Source organism: Gambusia affinis, linkage group LG05, assembly GCF_019740435.1.
Source record: "Gambusia affinis linkage group LG05, SWU_Gaff_1.0, whole genome shotgun sequence".
NCBI lineage: Eukaryota > Metazoa > Chordata > Actinopteri > Cyprinodontiformes > Poeciliidae > Gambusia > Gambusia affinis.
The window spans coordinates 26,623,096-26,641,395 of record NC_057872.1 but is presented as its reverse complement, the minus strand read 5'-3'; the positions used below and the strand labels follow the sequence as shown (position 1 = coordinate 26,641,395).

Below are 18,300 nucleotides of genomic sequence, written 5' to 3'. Positions count from 1 at the left end.
CATCCTAGCACGCGGAGCCATTCAGACCTCTCTCATTTTCATCAAACGGATTAACCGTGTTGTGATAAGCCGCTGTGAATTTCCATCAATAAATCAGACCAGCCCACTGGATTGTCGCGCAGCGGACCATTCCCCCCTCTTTCCCCTCCTTATTATTTTTCCTCTTCTTCACCCTGCCCGCACTATATGCTACATTTCCAGCCCTCTCCTCTCAAATTTCGACGCAAGCGGACGTCCGCGGCACAGCGACTGTGCGCAGCAAAGAGAGCGGAGCGAAGCACGGCAGGCGGCGGGCACCGCGAAGCGACGACGCGGCAGCAGCGGCTTTGGCAGAAGTGCTCTCTCTCTCTCTCTCTCTCTCTCTGTCTCTCTCTCTCCCTCTTTGCCTTTTGTTGGATGCTGGCACACTGGATGGTGGATTTGTTTCTCATAGGGATTTGGATCGAGACTCGGGATAACTTCACATGGGACAAAACCCGCCTTCTTTCACGCCTGCCAGCGATTTGTTTCGCCCGGCGTGTTGACGACGGCTGCGGAGTAGAGCGGAGAAACCGGAGGCTGCCGGAGGAGCGCAATTGACAGATACGGAGACATGCTTATACACGCGTTTCCGTCCACCAGCTGATTGGTGATAGAGGCGAACAAAGCGGCGTGAAATCTATTTGAAACAACGTGATATTGTGAGCTGGTAATACAGAAGCGTGGGTCTGCTGAAACGGAAATCGGGGAAAGATGCAGATGTTCTTCTTGCACCGCAGGGCAATGCGTTGTAACGATCTGAACGGCGTGGAATAACGCACCGAGCCACAACTTTGTTAATTTAACGATTGTTAGGCCTTTTATCTCATTTATTCCTGGAACCGGTGACTTTAGTTTATATAGCTTGTAGTGTTTATAAACGCAGCCAGCCCTAAAGCTGTGTTTTGTAATTATTATTATTTTTTTAAAATATGATTTGCGGTATAAACCCACATCTTGCTCTCTCTTGTCACTAATACGATCCAGAGTTGCTAATTTATGTAAAAACTAACTGTAGGTGGAGTCGGGTCTAACATTCGCGTATGCAAATCCAATCGATAGTGAGATAAAACCACTGGGGGTGTGTTTGGAGTCCAGCATATTTAGTCTTTACACCAGCTTGAAGGCAGCAGAGGCGCTGCTACCAAACCACCGTGTGGTATACTGTAAACCCAGCGTAAGCCCAAAGGAAACTTTCAATGGTTTTTCGAAAGTTGCCCGGTGTTTCTGCATCGGGCATGGGCCTGCGCCTGTCCCAGAAGTTCGTCTTTTTACTCTTCCTCTCGGGTTTGGTAACACTGTGCTTCGGAGCCCTGTTCTTTTTGCCGGACTCCGTCCGACTAAAACGAATTTTTCTCTCCAAGACAGAAGTCCAACCGGTCACCGTCGGCTCCGGGTCAGAGAACGATGTCAGGGAGCACCTCAAAAAACCCAAGGAGCCGGAGCATACAAGGGGCATGACCCCGGGCAAAGGAGAGACGAAGAGCCGTAAACCCCCTGTCTCCAACGAAGCCACTGAGGAACGGCTGGCAGGGGGCAAAGCTCAGGAGGATCTGACCCTGTCGAGGTCCAAAGCGGATTCCTTGGTGGAGAGAGTCTCCGACGCTGACCATGATGCCAACTCGGATACTTTTAATTTCAAGAAGTTCCAAGGATGCCTGCTCAAACCTGCGCTGGGACGAGACAGCAGGAGTACGGCAGACCCCAAGACCAATGACCGCCGGGAGAAAGTTAAAGAGGTGAGGAGGGGTGGATCTAAAAGTTAAATATTGTCCTCATGCATTGTTCTGCCAAGATCTGATGGTAGTTGCTATCGTTTAATGTAAAACGAGAAGTGAATTTGGAGTTTGCATTGATCAAACTTTCTGATACCAAAAATAGCCAGAAGGGAGTTGTTCTTGTGGCGATGTTGTTCTGTATTTTTAGTTGGCGTTATGCACGCTTTCAAAATATACTAAATTGTCAGAGCATGCACCAGACATACTGCGGTGGTACGGCTGTCTGCCTTCTCCTAATGCATGAAGATACAAACCGAGGAAAATACATTTCCTGTGCGGGATATGATTTATCTGACAGTCTCATTATAGAAACTATGGGACAGTTCTCAGCTGAGCTGCTGTCAAACAGACTAAATAATTCCCTTCGACATATCACTGTCCTGAAATTACCCAGAGCTGATTTTTTTTGGTTTCAGATACATTTCTGTCAGATTGTTCCTGATGAAGACAAAGAATGGTTAAATATTTTAGTGACTAAAATTTCTCTGATTTAATTAGACCAGGAATTCTGCAAGAGGAGAATAATTAATCTTTTAACTTCATCTCTTATCAGAGCTATATGGTTTTCGTTGTAGTTTTCAGTGAAATCATGCTCCATAATGTCAATGCTGCGCTGTGCTGTAACACCTCTATGTCCCTTATGCAATCACTTTGAAATGATGTGACTGTTTGCAGTGACAGTCTGGCTTGAAGCTCTTTTAAGTCAGCCTTTGTTGAGCCCTGTGGCACCAATAAGGGCTCCGTCTGTAGATCGCACATCTGTACCCACTCAAGGCAACTCATGGCAGTGAGAAGAGGTGGGAGACGTGGATGGGGAGGAGTGCGATGGAGGCTAGTGGCTGGCGAACACTCACAGATGGGTTTTGGCTTTGGCATGTGACACGGATAAGTCCTGTTGTCACCCTCTCATTCTGCTCACATTCTCTTGTGCCTAGAGGTGATGTGCTACATGGTGATGGAGGCGTCAGAGGACAAAGGGTTATTGGCCCTGGTGCCCTGAGCTTCACTGACTCATAACTTCTCTCACTGATGCTCTTTCAAGTAGATATCAGATTGGCTGCTCTGTGTAGCTAAGTGCTGCACAAGGGAGTAGTTAGAGCCCACCATCCTGTCATCTAAATACTGATGCACAATGTTAGTTGTTTCCAAAACTAGAGCAGGCACACAGAAACCATATGTGGTTTTCTGCTTTTTTTTCTCTCTCCACCCTCTCCAGTTTGTCGACTGTGCTGCAGCCAGCTTCTGTTTTCCTGGAGGCTTACATTCATGCTGCCAGTACTTGCTGACACATTGTAAACTTTAACTTTGTCCGGGTCTGCAGTTGTAGTAAAAAAAACAAAACAAAACAAAAAAAACTGAACCAGGACAAACTGTCCCTGTTTCAGCAATTCTGGTTTACATTACTTTGTAAAAGTTTTGAGCAATGCTCTTAGTTTTGTGTGTTTTGCTGCAATGTAGCAAGATTTTTATCATTTTTAAAAGTAGTTTATAGCAGTATTTCTTCAGGCTCTCTAGAGATCTTTTACAGTTTTCATTTTGACTTTTGCTGTGCTTTCAGTCTCTGGCCTTCCCATTTCCAGGATAATGTTTTTGCGCCAATAAAGGAGACTTTAAAAGTCACAGCATGAACCAGTGTTGCTATGCAGGGACAACTGAGCATTGAAAAAATGCTTAGTTCTTTCACAAGAAATTTGTCACAATGACACAGTTAATTCCCAATTACTGACATAACTTCAAAAATATTTTATGAACAGTGTGGTAAGGAAATGCCTTAAGACTAATTATGACCAAAATTAGCAGAATTTTAGCTTTATCAGCCCTGACTGATGGCTGGTTGGAAACTGGGTGAATAAATGTGTTCTATATAAGAACTACAAAGCTGCTGGAAAAACACACTTCACTGTGGGTGCTGCTGTTGAATGAAGAGCCAAAGCTGGTCATTTTCAGCTTTGGCTCTTTGTTTTCAGTGAGTTGAAAACAAACGTATAAGGTTCTATTTAATGTTTTGTATGAAAGACAAATGCATGCCTGTGGCACATTAAGGCCACGAGAGAGGGCAAGACATTCAGAGGACAACAGAAAGGCCAATAGAGTACAGCAAAGCTACAGTTTTATCCTTTTGATCAATTAAACTTTGTCTGCCAAGAAACATATTGTATTTGATTATGTTGGGGGCATTTTGATATAAAGTTAATGCAAAGTTCTGCATTCTGTAAGAAATTCTCACAAGAACTGTTTTTCAAATGCTTACTGCGCTACCTGCAAGTATAACAGCCTAAAGCCTCTTTGAAATGTCTGCATATTTTTTTAGTTTCTAAAGAGAGATTGGCAGGTCAAATCCTTACCAAAACCGAAGATTGGAAATTGGCAACAACAATTCTGAGTGGTTCAGCTCTAGTTTTTTTCCCAATACTTGCAAGACAATGATTCATAAAGTACATTTAGCTGAAACTTATGTAGATGATCAATTAAAGGTTGATATATCTCTTGGATTCTGGGTGAGATCTTTATAGCATTTTTAAAGATCAGTCTCTGATAGACATGATTTTGAAATACTGTATATAACCTGTATAACTCACTTTGCACATTATGCTCTCTAGGTCAGATAAAAATGACTGCAGAAAATTAGTTAAAACTGCTAAAGCCCAAAGGAAAATACTGAAAGACCCTCAATGTCAGGAGAATTGTTGATTAAACTCACATTAGGAGATCACAAAAAGTTCTTGACTTCTTGGAAGCAGACTTCCAAAAAGAGAGAGCCATGGTGCTCAGCGGCGAACAATCTGTGAAGCCTAAGCTATGATACAGAAGTTATAAATATTTTATTGTTGTACCAGTTTATATTATCTTCAGCTAACCCATCACAGCAAATACATTTTTTCCTCACTTTAATGGAATGTAAGAGAGAATGTTACCCCCCACTGCAAGCCAACAGAAAGGGGCTGCTCCGGCCCACTTAAGGCTTCAATTCCAAAACTGTGAATGGGCATCGTTTCTCCCAACTGCCAACAACAAGAAAGCAGACTCTCCACATTCTCCCTCTGCCAAGATGGGGTGAAACGAGGGACAGTGACGGTGTGATCACACATCACTAATGTTAAAAGGCAGCCCTCAGGATACCAGCCAATACTCCCAAAGTTGCCAAGGTGCTGTGTACCAATTCCAACAACTGCCTGCTAAAGTAATTCTCATCCAAAAGTCCCCAGCAGGATAAAGATGGGAGTCTTTTTCATACAAACCCCTTTTTGTAATTCTGTGATGATTTTTTTTATTTTTTTTCTCACTGTGTTGCCTGCACTGCTGCCTGAGAGGCTGTGGTATAAGAAGCTGGGCAGCAGGAATCTCACCACAAACATGCACGCCGAGAGCAACAGGAGGGTGGCATGCATATTTTGTCTCGGGTGTCCTTTAAGCTAAAACTTGGAGTACTGAAGAAAATGCAAAATGCAGAGATGGAGTGGGAATAACTGGAGTAAAGGGGTTGTTTGAGACTGTTGAGAGCTCAGTGGCATGGAGCGCTGGAGTACATTCAGAGTGAAGTCTCCCTATCTCTCTCCTCTGCTGGTCTTCACAACATTGCATACATCAAAAGGGTAATGTGCATCTAAAAGCCGTATCTATAAAGGCGGCGATTTACTCCTCTCTTCCTCCACTGACTGCTTGACAGAGATATGCCGACGCAGTCGAATGAGGCATTTGCTTGAGGAAATTGGAATGTACTCTATACCATGGCTTCAAATAGGCGATGCATATGAAAGGAGAGAACGTAACACAGAGGAGGAGATGGAGCTGACAGCTGAGATCTGCAGTGAGAGGACAGACCCTCTGCAGTTTCTCCTGGCACAGCCTCCTACAGTGGAGCAATAAGTCTTCAGGGCTCCTTTGTCCTGTTTTTGTGCTCACACTTGCTTAGTCGGTTAAGAGCTTGGGGATAAATGTGGAGTTGTAGGTTTACAGATAGAATGGTTTGCTGCAGCTGCATTTTTTGTGTCGATTAAAAACAGTAATCGCCTGACTGATGGATATGTGTGTGAGTATGTACATAAACCAGAATAATGAGCTGCATATCAGTTTAATTTTTTTTTTTTTAGATCTCTCCTGCTCCCACTTTTCTTTTTATAGAAAGAATCAAAAGTATCCTCGTTGATACATTTAAGACATTCTTACACAACTCTGTTGAATTATTCTGGTTAAAAGAAACAATTTATAACAAAGTAATTTTGCTCATTATTTCAGACTAATTTCATTATGCTTGTCTCTTTAACTGCGCTGTACAATATTGTAAAATCTTACGATGGCGTGAGTGCTACATATAAAGATATCAGTTGCAATATGTAGCTATTTTCTTTCTTCCTCATATCCGTGTCATATTCGGTGACCATTTAACAGTTTGGTTAATGTCACTTCTGTCCAGTGTGCACAGCCGAGACTCTGTATAAATAGTTAAATATTATATTCGATTTAAGAATGCAATTTCATAACAGTTGGAATACATTAGCCAACAATCATTGCAGTTGTTTCCAATATGAATGTTGCACAAACCGGTATTTTGATGATGATATGATGATGATAACATATTGACGATACAGCCATAATCTTGAAAACTTCAACTGCCAAATAGTTGTTTACGGTCATCAAGTAGAGCTACGCTTATTTCATTGTTGTCAATTGAAAAAACTGGAAACGTGTGAAAAAACGTATGTGATCATTTGAAGTGATCAAAATATTTTCAGTGAAATCTTAATTGGTGATATTAAGTGACTGGAGCTGTAAAGCTCCTTGACACAACCACACAAAGTGGGAAGTACTCCCCAGAAATAGGTGATGCTGTAGCTGGACTTTAAATCTACTTATAGAAGTAATGACAACAGAGAGGGGTGACTGACTGAATAAAATGCTCATGTTAAGCCGGTCCCTCCCAGCTGGATTGGAGCGACATGAACTCCAGCCTTCCTTCATTTCCCTGCTGCCTCCTGTCCTTCCCGTCAGGTGTGCCGAACAACTGTCTGTCTGAGCTAGACAGATGGCTTCCTACTGTGCGAGAAGAAAGAGATGAAAGATGAACAAAGTCTTGAGAAAAAGCTCACATTCTCCTAGTGTTGTCCCGCAGAGCTGGAGCGTTTGTGCTTTTGCTCTCCTCTGTGGATGCTGTGCAAATGTCAGCTGCTGGGGTTTGGAATGTAAGCCCATCGTCGTCTTTGGTCTGTTTATGTAGGATAGCGAACCGCCTGGACCGCTGTATATTGATATATTGTGCAAGTCAATGATGGCAGAGGTGGGTCTCATCTATTGCTCAGTGCTGCTTGGCTTGGCCGCAGACCTTGTCTGTCCAGCAAAATAGAATTGATGACTTGTGTTTGAGCAGCATTCACAGGAATGTTGTAGGTGTTCTGCCTTATGTTTTTTCCCCTTTCTTTTCTAAAACAATGGGATGATAAACAGTCATTTTTTATTGGAGCTTGTGTTATTGTCTGGGTTTTTGTTTTGACAAACCTTTTAAAATGAAATGTGCCTCATTGAATGCATTCAGTCTTCCCTTAGTTGCATCTACAAATTCAAGTAAAAAATTAGATGCACAGGTGGAATAATAATTGTTGGAAAACTTATTTTTCTATCAGAAAACCTTTGCTTAACTGAATATATTGCCTTTTTATTATAAGCACATTACATTTTAACCCAATAGTTGTCCTGTTGACAGATTTTCACACCCTAGCTGTTGTTCCTTGCAGTTCCTCCAGAGTTACCCCTATCATCTCTGCTGCCTCTGCGGTCAACACTCTCCTTGTTCAATTCTTCAGTATTGCTAGATTTTTAATTGATCAATTCACCGGTGCTCTGTGAGATGCTTGAAGGTCAGTGATATTGTTTTCAGCCTAACCCAGTTTTGAACCTCTCTGCAACTCTACCCCTGATCAGTCCGGTCTGTCCTTTGCATTTATGATGCTGTAAAGGGAGTTGACAGCAAATGTATGTAACACTTTGAGAATTTTATTTGTAAACATTGAAAACAATCCTTTCCTTTCCTACCACTTAATAACTGTACAGTACTTTGTGTTCTTTCTATCACAAAAAATCCCAATAAATATAAAATAGGTTTATTGGGTTTGAAAACAGTTGAAAGGCACAGTCCTCCCTTATTGCCAATTCTTCCCATAGTCTTGTGCTAAAACACTGACTGTGCTGATTCACTTAGAAAAAGATTGGAGCAGAGAGACGTCAAGTTCTGAATAGTTGACCCTAAAGGTTAAAACATCTACATCCAGGAAATGTGTGTTCTGCAGGATAGAGGTAAAGGAAAGTCTGAGGAAAAAAAAGATTTCGAGGACAGCAGACGGGATTAGCTTTCTGGGATGATGAACGCTGCTTAAACTATAGCATAACAACCCACTCCCAAAGCAATCACTACAGGAAGAGGGTGATCAGTTGAAATAAAGACTGACATTCTTTTGCAGTCAGGATAGTTTTATTGTACTTTTTTTTCCCCCTTGCAGAAGTCTCTTCAGGGAAAGGAGTTGTTGAGGCAGGCGGGCCATCCTAGTTTAACTCTGGAATTTATATATCAGTGTCCATGTACAGCCTTTTAAAAATACTTTGAGAATACTCACTGGCTGCTTTGTACAGGCGTGTTTTATTACAGCGTGTGCTATCAGTGGTATGTGTACAAAGGGAAGAGATCATATGGTTGTTTATTGAAGAGTTATTGAACACCATGAGACCTTTAAGGACTTCCTTTGAATGAATTGGTGTGTATTTTTTACAGTCGTTTTTATTTTCTTTAGATGATTTATTAGGACAGACCAGAGGTTTTTTCTATAAAACCAACTATGGAGCAATGAGTTCTTTCTGGGGTCCTGTGTTGGATTGAACTGTTTTGACTCAAAGTGAGATTTAATTTTGAAATGGTTCTGCTGTGAAGATGATAGTGAAATGTTGCATTGCAGTTTTAAAGCAACACAGAAAAATGCTTATTTTTTTGCCATAACTGTGACCTAGGTTGAAGTCTGCAAATGTTTTTCCTGAATGTCTCTGTACTTCTGTGTTTACACAATCCGGTCCTTAAATAAAGCTTTTGTAGGCTATTTGTTTACTTTCCAGGCCTTCTATGGCAATGTTTATTGTAGCCTTCAGGTGTTGCATCAGTTGCCTGTAAAAGTAAAGGGTAAAGTCTCAGGTTGTATTTTCACATTTTGATGTGAATGCATCTTGGATTTTGTCACCCCCTCTACTTTTTCTTTTTTTTTTTTACACAATCAACTCCTTTATTGTTGCAATAAGTTCCACGATAACCCATTTATCTAGAGTTCCCAGCATTGCTGACATAATGGGGACATCGTGTATGGGTACATCTTAATCCTGTCTTTGATGTCCTGTAATAAATGGGAGAAAAGCTCTACTTTAGAGGATCTTTTTCCAGTTCTTTCCTCCCCTTTGGTTGTTTTATTCTTATATTACCATAGTAAACTTAAAAGCTAAGATATCCAATTTTTATGGACTATAAATGCATCAATTAACAGGATGTTCTTTGATCCACTTTTTTCATCAAATGAAGTTTAGTGTTACAAGCTTTGATCTTGTAATTTCTTCATTCTCTATTGGAATCAAAACTACTACCTCATTCAAAGAACCTGCAGCACATTTGCAGCCAATATCATAGACTGTAAATTATTTAATCTGAATCAGATGGAGATGTGATTTTTTTGTATTTTGGTATTAATATTTAATGAAAGGAACAACAATTTATTAAAGAGGACAATCACATCTCCTTCTAATCTATTTCTGATGGTTCCTAATGGATTAAGAGAGAAGAAACACAGGCCTAATTAAATAGTAATCAAATACTAAATAAGATAAGCTACAAATTGTAAAGTCCACACAACTTGTTGAGTTAGAATGAAATCTCTTTCTACAAATCATTGCTGATTAAGACCCAAAACTGATTCATTGTGTGTGTTATTTGTACATGTCATAAAGAAGAATATATTGATGGACCAACTCTAAATCTAACGTACAAATATAATTAAGGAAAAGGATTTTAGAGAAAAAAGTGACAAACTGAAAGTATTGGAAACCACCAGGACAACCAACCAAAAAGTCTGGAAAAGCATAGAAAACAAAAATGTTAGGAAAATGTAATTGTATTTCAATATTTTATTCCATGACCTATTGATTATTTGAAATTGAGAAAAATAAAAATTGTAGTCTGGTAAAGTAAATAAATGTTACTTTGAATACTAGTAGCCATATTGCCCATACTAAAAACTACAACTGCTTCTGCACCATTTAATGATGAGGATAAGAAAACAAGAAGCTTAATTTTTATGATCTCTGGTTTGGCTTTATGTGAGACTGTCCAATGTAACAAACACATGTTCTGTTTCGAGAGGTGGTTTGCTATTTGCTAAGCAAGTGGGTGGAACGGGAGTGGGCTGGAGAGCAAGCAGATTTTGGAAACACAAGATCAAAATCCAAAGGTTCTCTTTTAATTGTTTATGTAAAAGAAAATTGATTTTCTAACTGAATTGGCAGGTTAGACCTAAAAAGAAAAGGTGAATCTGTATTAGCAATGACATACCTGTTTGGTGCAGGTCTGTCCTAAACAACAAATGAAAATAGGATTGCATCTTTGTAATTGTCCTCAATCTTGCATGTGGACTTCTATTACATGTCTTGTGCATACTGGATTTAGTGAGTGTATGATGGCCTGTTATGCGTGTCTGCTTGTTTCTGATGTAGAAAACTGAGGGGATAAAAGGTCTAGACATGGCCTTGTTTACTGTAAGCTCTGCTTGACATCTTTTGCTGGGTGCTGAATGAAATACCCAACACCCCCTTTACCACCCTGCCACCGACATCCACCCACCCTTTCACTTCTCTCTGGTTTTGCTGCACACCGAACAGGCGAGAGGAGAAAAGAGAGAGTGGCCTAGATGTAACCAACAGACAAACAGAGCCGCTAGCTGAGTCCCAGCCCCTGGCCTTTATGCCTGCCTAATTGGTCAGAAACAGCACGGCCTGGCTGTGTTCAGAGTAATGCAAAGAGATCAGATTTGGGCTGACGGACCTTTCATGTCCTTATCTGAGTACCTCTTATTTTTCGTTTAGTCCTACTGGTAATGTTTTGTGCATAGAAAGCACCGTCTCAGACTGCCTGTGTTACTCATTGTTTTCTGTCTTGTCATCCTCCCTGCTTGTTGGTATTGTGTGGCTGCAGGCATGTTTACTACCAACCATCCCTTCCTCTGGATCTCCAAACAAGCAGCGTGAGCTTCCTGGCTGCTGTCGTCGCAGATTTTCCCGTCTGCATTATTGTTGTTTTTTGGTGACATGGTCTTGGCCTACTTTCAGGAGAGCTAAACAATGCTTTCAAATCTTTGACCTGCAGTTTAGGCAGATACTTGGAAGATGACAAAAATATTGCAACTCACATTTACTCAGATCATGTTTTAGCCTCACTCTGAGCTGTAACTTTGAATGGAACTCTTATCAGATCTTTTTCATGGTCAGTACTGTGCGTTGTTTTTTTTATTTTCTTTGCGGGTTTGGAGAAAATGCATCTCCCTAGTGATTTCTCTCCTTCATCAGCATCAATGGGCAAATTGGCATTAATTAGCTGAATGCTTACAAGAAAGTTTTAGCCCGAGCTGGGTGTATTTGTTCATTATTATTGCAATTAGGTTCCTAATCAAATGGCAGCAATGGTGCTCAGTGCTCATTAGGGAGCCATATAGATTTCTCGGGTTTCCGCCGAGGTTGTGTGATGGGCTCGTCAGATAATTGCAATTTTCATGAACGGGTTGGCGGTGAAGTGGTGTAATAACAAAGAAACTGATTCTATGGTCAGCTAATGAGTGAAAACGAGGACCTGGGTGATCATTAATCAAATAAAAAGCTAACTAGACAGGTTGTTTGTCATATTTGTTGGAGACCAATGTGAAATCTGACACACTGCTGAATGTGGTTGACACAGGCAATAACTTCTACTTTATAAACACGCATAAGTCTTTGGATACTTAAATTGACCAGAAGAAAGTTCAGCATTTGAAAACTAAATGATTGTCCTCTGAAAACATTGAATGTAATCTTCTTTACATCCTTTCACTGACCCCAGTCTTTGCTGAGAAAAGGTTTTCCAGCAAAACAAAAATCTAAAAACTATCAGGGTACCGTTATGTTGATACCATACAGTTTTATTTTCACATTCAGTGAAGCATGCAGTGATCTTCTGTAACAGGAAATGGGTGTAGCGAGTTACTGAAGTATCTTTTAACGGGCTTCTTGAGAACCCCAGATGTGTGGTTTCAGTTAAACAGAAGTGACAGTTTGTTGGTCTGGCTTTATATGAACAGTTTCCAAAACAACACATCCTGGTTTTCAGATCTATTTACTTTAATTTTTAACTCTTCCAAAGCTGCAGGTAGACTAGAAGTGTCTTGAGCAGGAAATTGTGAGTTTCTGAAAAAAAAAAAAAAAATAAAAAATGACGTCAGCACAGCAACTGGTGTTGACCCAGAGTAGGGAAGTTGCCGCTTCTGCCTGTACTTGCATCTTTGCTGTGGAAATGTAGAACATTAAAAGGAAATTACATTGCATTTCTTTATATGAAAAGGGATGTTAACCTCAAAGAAATTCTTATTAGAAAATATGTGTTAGGTTGTACAAATTGTAGAATGAAACTGTTCAAATTTGCATTTACATTAAATGTCTCTCTAGTGTTTTCAACACACCTATACACTGCTGAAGAAGTCAGTCTGGGACTTACAGACTGTGGTTCACGTCACCTACTCAGGTTCTTCTCTCTCAACTAGAGCCATAATGGTGCACAAACTCATGGTTTGGCAGACTTTTGCTGCTTTTGCAGTAAGAGAAAAAAAATACTTTAACTAAAGCCTAAATACAGCATGGAAATAATATACTCATTAAATAAAAGTGCATCATATATTAAATCACAGTCAATATGCGTTTTCAGTACAGTCGTAACGGGCTCCCTGGACCCAATATTTGGCACTATGCTAAATGTTATGCACTCCTGCTCCGTATAGAGTAATAAATTTAGCCTGTTAAATGGACAATAACTTCTGTTTTATTTTAGTAGTAGTGAGGTATAATGGTAAAAAAAAAAGAAATATATAAATATGGTCAAATTATAATGACTAATTTAATGGCAATTTACAGCAATATTATAGCAAATAAATATTTTCCTGATATCATACAGCTCCCTTTCAAAATTAAACCATCTCAAATTAAATTCTTTCAAAAATATTTGAGATGTAAAATAGATGACAAAAAATCCACAAGGTGCACATTTAAATTTTTTACAAACTTCTGAAGAGCTATTTTACCTGCAGAGTAGGCCAAAACAATTAAATTAGAATTAAAAGTTAAAAAGTTGAGGAAGGTGTAGCATGCAGTAATGTTAAAAAAGAAAGAAGAAAACCAACCCAAAAACATTTGCAACTTTTGGTTTCAGTTTCATCAAGTCAAGTCATGTTCAGTTTATTGCAAATTTCAGCAACAAGGCATAGTGCTTTGCATCATAAAAACATCATACTGTGAAAAGCTGGTAAAAGCTTTCCCCAAAATGTTTGCAGCTCTAATGGCAGCAGACAGTTCTACAAAGCATTGACTCTGGGTAACTGAACACAAATGCAGATTTTCATATAAGACAAAAAAAGTAATACATGTTGTGTCCTTAATTTCACCTCACAGTAATGTCTTTCTTTGTGTTCTGTGTGGCTGTAATGTGATAAAATATGCAAAAGTTCAAAGGTTTCTACTCTAGCTCCCATCTGTTATACATGTTTGAAACGGTTTCAACATGTCGTCTATGAAGCATTTTGCTCAAGTGCCACTGAGTGAGGGACGGTAATCCTTAAATGTCACCTTCAACAGACTTGGCCTCTAAAGCAGCGGGAATCTGGCTTCTACCTGCAAATAAGGGACCTGAAAGCAAGTCGACACAGTACATCAATTTTACTCCGGAGTTGTATGCAAATTTACAATGGCAGCTTGCACTATAATGATAAAGGTTTTTCTAATTCCATTTGACAAATGAACCATTATTCTGACAGTATATCATTTGTCTGGGCTGTAATATTTTAATGAAACTACCTCTTTTAGCTCCACTTGAATATTATGAGAAGAGGATAGTTGCACAGCTCAACCTTTTAAGAAGGATTTTTGCCAAGATCTCAAAGTACTGGCTTGTAACTTGGCAACAACTGCATTATGATATCACTTTGCATACTAATTCGACTACAGTTGTTAGCAAATAAGTTGAAATGAGAACAAAAATATAAAAACTGATAGACATGGTGCTGCTTTCTTTTGGGTGTCTTGATAACACAACTGCAGCAACTAGACAGGTTAAAGTTTGACACTCAAAGCTGTGGAGGATATGTTGACAGTTTGGCTGTAATTATGTTGTAAAACCTTCTTTTATCAATGCGCTACTTCCACTGAAACATAAACTCCCAACCAATGAGACCACAGCTGTCTTATTTCAAACAAATTTTCTTTCTTTCTTAGAAGAATTTTGTGAGTGTTGTGATAGTTTACCAATAGTTGTCTGTAACTAAATCTGTAGTTTTCCTTTAAGCAACCACAGATGTTACGAACCGTTCTCTTAGATCTGGAAGTTGTTGTAACAGTTGTCAGCGCTCTGCTTTTAGTCTGTACATAAAATGCAAAGCATCTGTGGGTACTTTCCACTGGAAAAGTCGACCAGAGTTGCTTTCAAAAGGGAGCGCAGAGGTTATGGAAAAAGTTAAGCTAAGGTAAATGAAAAACAGATCTATCTCTGGGGGCATAGAGCACAGAGCATGCTTGTGTGGGTGGAAGGCTGACAACGCTCTTGCCATTGTATTTTCCAAGTAAAATGAGATGGATGCATGCAATTAATTCAGCTGTGACCATTAAGTGGAGAGCCGAACCCAGCAGAATCAGCAGTGGGAGGCTGGAGCAGAGCTTTGCAGTGTGTCTGTCTCTGCATGTGACTTTCAGACTGCTTGATACTTGAAACACCGACTGCTCAGGGACTTTTCAGGCCCAGAAAGTCTTTACAAAAGGTGACCATGTAACCGCTTGCTTTAACTGGTTCTGCCCCAGTCCATCTCTAGCCAGAGTTATGTCTACTGGCAGATGCTGTGCGGGCAGCCAGTCCCCGTTTTTCATACTCACTTCAGGAAGCTGCACCAAGCCTTGTATTGGGCGGGGTGATATTTGATTGACAGCAGAGTGTATTCATTGATTGGTTCTTGATTTACTTCACTACAAACTCCAAACAAAAACATTTAAACCACCGCTGGGGACCGGACATGCCGTCTGCCATCAGAAAGCGGCACAGTGTGGAAGAGCGTAGTTATGAGTTTAATCATAAGCAGTGGCAGGAACACATGCTTCAGCTTTTTCAGCAGAATAACTGTGATTTAGCAGCTCTGCAACCAGCAAGTATCTTGTAAGAACCAGAATGGAATGAAGAAGCAAGAATAAGAGAAGTTTTGTTCGACCGTCTGTCTGAGTTATAGTTTTTGCCAACCTGTTATGAAACTCTAGAATTGCATAATATTAATTTGCCATGATGTGTATATTATTCCGTTCATAATTTTCTTTTACATAAAGTTCTTGCGTTGATGTTGCTTTACATCTCTTTACTGCATTACCTAAATCTAAAGGTTTCACATGTTTAGAAAATAAATAAATAAAGCTGCTAACATCATAGAGATAGGACCCCAGCTCTTGCATGCTAATGAACTACCCATATTCCTGCCCATGTTCTCGCCCTCAATTATGATGGAAACACTCTAAATTTGGCCAGACCTCAGATTTCAATTTCTACCTAGCTAAAATCAGAGATTTAAAGTGGACCAATTGGCACGGGGCCGTGCAAGAAATAATTAAATATGTCCGTTCTATGTATTGAGAATGAGTAAGAAACAACGGCAGCGGTCTCGGTCCTTACAACGCGCGCACCCCCTCCACCCCCCCAGTCCGCAGAAAATTTAGGAATGGTTGACCGGTCCGCTGTACTAAAAAGGTTGGGGACCACTGCTTTAAGGGATATCATCATTTTTAATACCCCTCGGGATAATTTGTTGACCTTTTGAGAGGAATTAAATGTAGGTATGTTCAAAATCAATTTTTGAACTACATTTTACAAAAAGTTTTAAAACCAGTTTTTCCTCATTCATATTTTTCAAATTTTAAAAATATAAAACAGTTTATTGCTTAAACTGATATTAAGACTGCATGTGTAGATTTAAAATCTACAGATGTAGATACTAACCTTTTCACATGATGATAAAGTTATAACCAAACAAATGCCTTGGGATTCCCCAGAGTGAGCTGATGCATCCCACTGCCATTTCCTTTTGGATTTGCACCGTTCACATCCTGATTTTGCATAAGAGGATGGATGGATGAATGGTCCAGTTTTGTTTCTACCTGCATTTTGTTTTTGTTTGTTTTTATTTGACTGTAAGCTAAAACAAACCTGATTCAAGCTCTAACTAAAAGACAGCAAACTCAAAAGAAAAGAGGAAAAAAAAAACAGTGTTGGAGACAAGCTGCATGAAGCAAACGCAGTGAAAGAGGCTGTGTGGATTGAAATGGCAGCATAAAGAGCTGTTTCCATTAAAGCTCAGGTGTTCCCTCAGAGATGAGAGCAATAGCCATTGTTTCACTGTGGTATCTCATAAACACCTCTAAAATGATGGGTGTTGCTGACTATAATTACCATTTAGTTAGAACCCAAACTAAATAACTGCTGTGATGTGGTGCTTAGCTGACAATTAAATGCCTTTTTACGTTTTCCATCAGGCATCAAGTGTAAAATTATAGAAAAATGTGCAAAATTACAGAAATAACAGATCATAAAACCATTATTTATCCACTCCTAAATTAGTCACATGTTTTTATGATGCTTGCTGTGATGGATTTTCAGAGTAGTGTTTTTTTAATTATTTTTCTGCACACTAATTAGTGAAAGAAAAGCAGAAATCTTCCCTCAGACTTTTGAAGGGTCTGAGTCCTTGATCTTTCACATTCTCCCTGCTAGCTCTAAAGAAATTAATAACATCACATTTGGAGTTGGATTAACAAGCGAATGTGAAAAATGTGTCATTTAAGAAAGCCTTTCTTTTGATAAACCTTGATTCCAACTCAACATTCTTTACATGCCATTTTTGATGAGTTTTGTTGTTATTATGAGGTATAAAAACTAAGTGGGAGACGATAGGATTCTTGCCTTGTCGCCTCTTGGAAAGTGTGAGCTTTTAGGGGTTATCTTGGGGGATGCATGCTGAGCTATTCATCTACCCCTCCCTGTGTGCTAAACTCATTTGTTCAGTGCTTGAATTAATAATTTATGGCAAGTGTGAACTATGGAGTGTCTGCTTTCTGGTTGTAGCCCCCCCTCTTCAATTTCCTCCTCCAACCTTCTTAATTTTATTGCAATTCTCCTTGCGCTCCATTTCAGATGAATCTCAACGTCCTCTCTACATCTTTGTCACTTTTGTTCTTATTCACATGCTTTTTTTCTTCTGCTACTCCCTCTTCTTTCATCTCACGTCTTGTTCAGTCTGGCCTACTGTATAGGAAATTCTGTGCTGTTGTGCTTCTGTTGTCTGCCTGTTAATACAGAGCTGCTTCATGTCTGCCTGACTGTCAGCATCGTGCCCAGTGAAACAGATGGACCAGCTGGCAAACACTGCTCCTGTTGGTATATTCTGTTAACATTACTGGTTAGAGGGCATGCTGATTACATTCCTGCTATGTCATTGATGTAAACTGTGATTATACAGTTTTTGTCAAAAACGCTTAATGTGACAGAATGTTGAAATTGTGGCATGGATCAGCATCTCCTTGACGGGAGAGACCAGCTCTTGTGCCGTTTGATGCTGAAAGCTCAAAAACAGTATGACTAATTACACTAAACTTTTAATTTGTTTGGTTTCAGTAAATTTGTCTCTCCCTTAAGATGTATGATGCTGCCAAGTCTGAAGTTTGGTATCCTGCCATCATGAAGAGGTAGTTCAGTTGTTCAGGCATCATTAGGCCCTGAAAAGTCTTAAGATTTTATTACTTGAAATGCAGTCTTTAAAGAGGGTCTCGTAAAATGCCAAACCATTCACTAAAGTTGCTGTGAGTGGAGTTTCCATGTTCTCCCTGTCATATGTAGTCTTGGCTCTCTCCAATTATTTCAGACTCCTCACAAGCCAAAACCATGACTGTTAGGTTATTTGGGCTCTCTAAATTGAGTGTGTGCTTGCCTGGTTGTTTGTCCTGTCTTGGTCTCACCAAATGACTGCTAGATACAGGCACCACACCCTCTGAGGCCATTCAAGGATAAAAGGTTATAATGGATGGATTAATATTTGAAGTAATAACATAATCTCACATTCAAATGGAATAAAAGCTTTAAAGTAAATTATTTGTTCTTCTGAAGAAAACACCAATATAACAAACATATGTATTTATATCCCTAGTGCTACATTTATTGAGAATGGTA

General features: G+C 39.7%; 1 protein-coding gene across 1 annotated transcript in view; it reads left to right on the top strand.

The window, feature by feature from the left end:
- The first annotated feature begins 226 nt into the window (after positions 1–226).
- LOC122831705 (mannosyl-oligosaccharide 1,2-alpha-mannosidase IA) overlaps positions 227–18,300 on the top strand; it is a 203,026-nt gene continuing 184,952 nt past the window's right edge. The window contains exon 1 of the mRNA XM_044118087.1: positions 227–1,757. Within this exon, the coding sequence (XP_043974022.1) occupies positions 1,218–1,757 (540 nt within the window). The 5' untranslated portion in view covers positions 227–1,217. The remainder of the gene's footprint in view (positions 1,758–18,300) is intronic.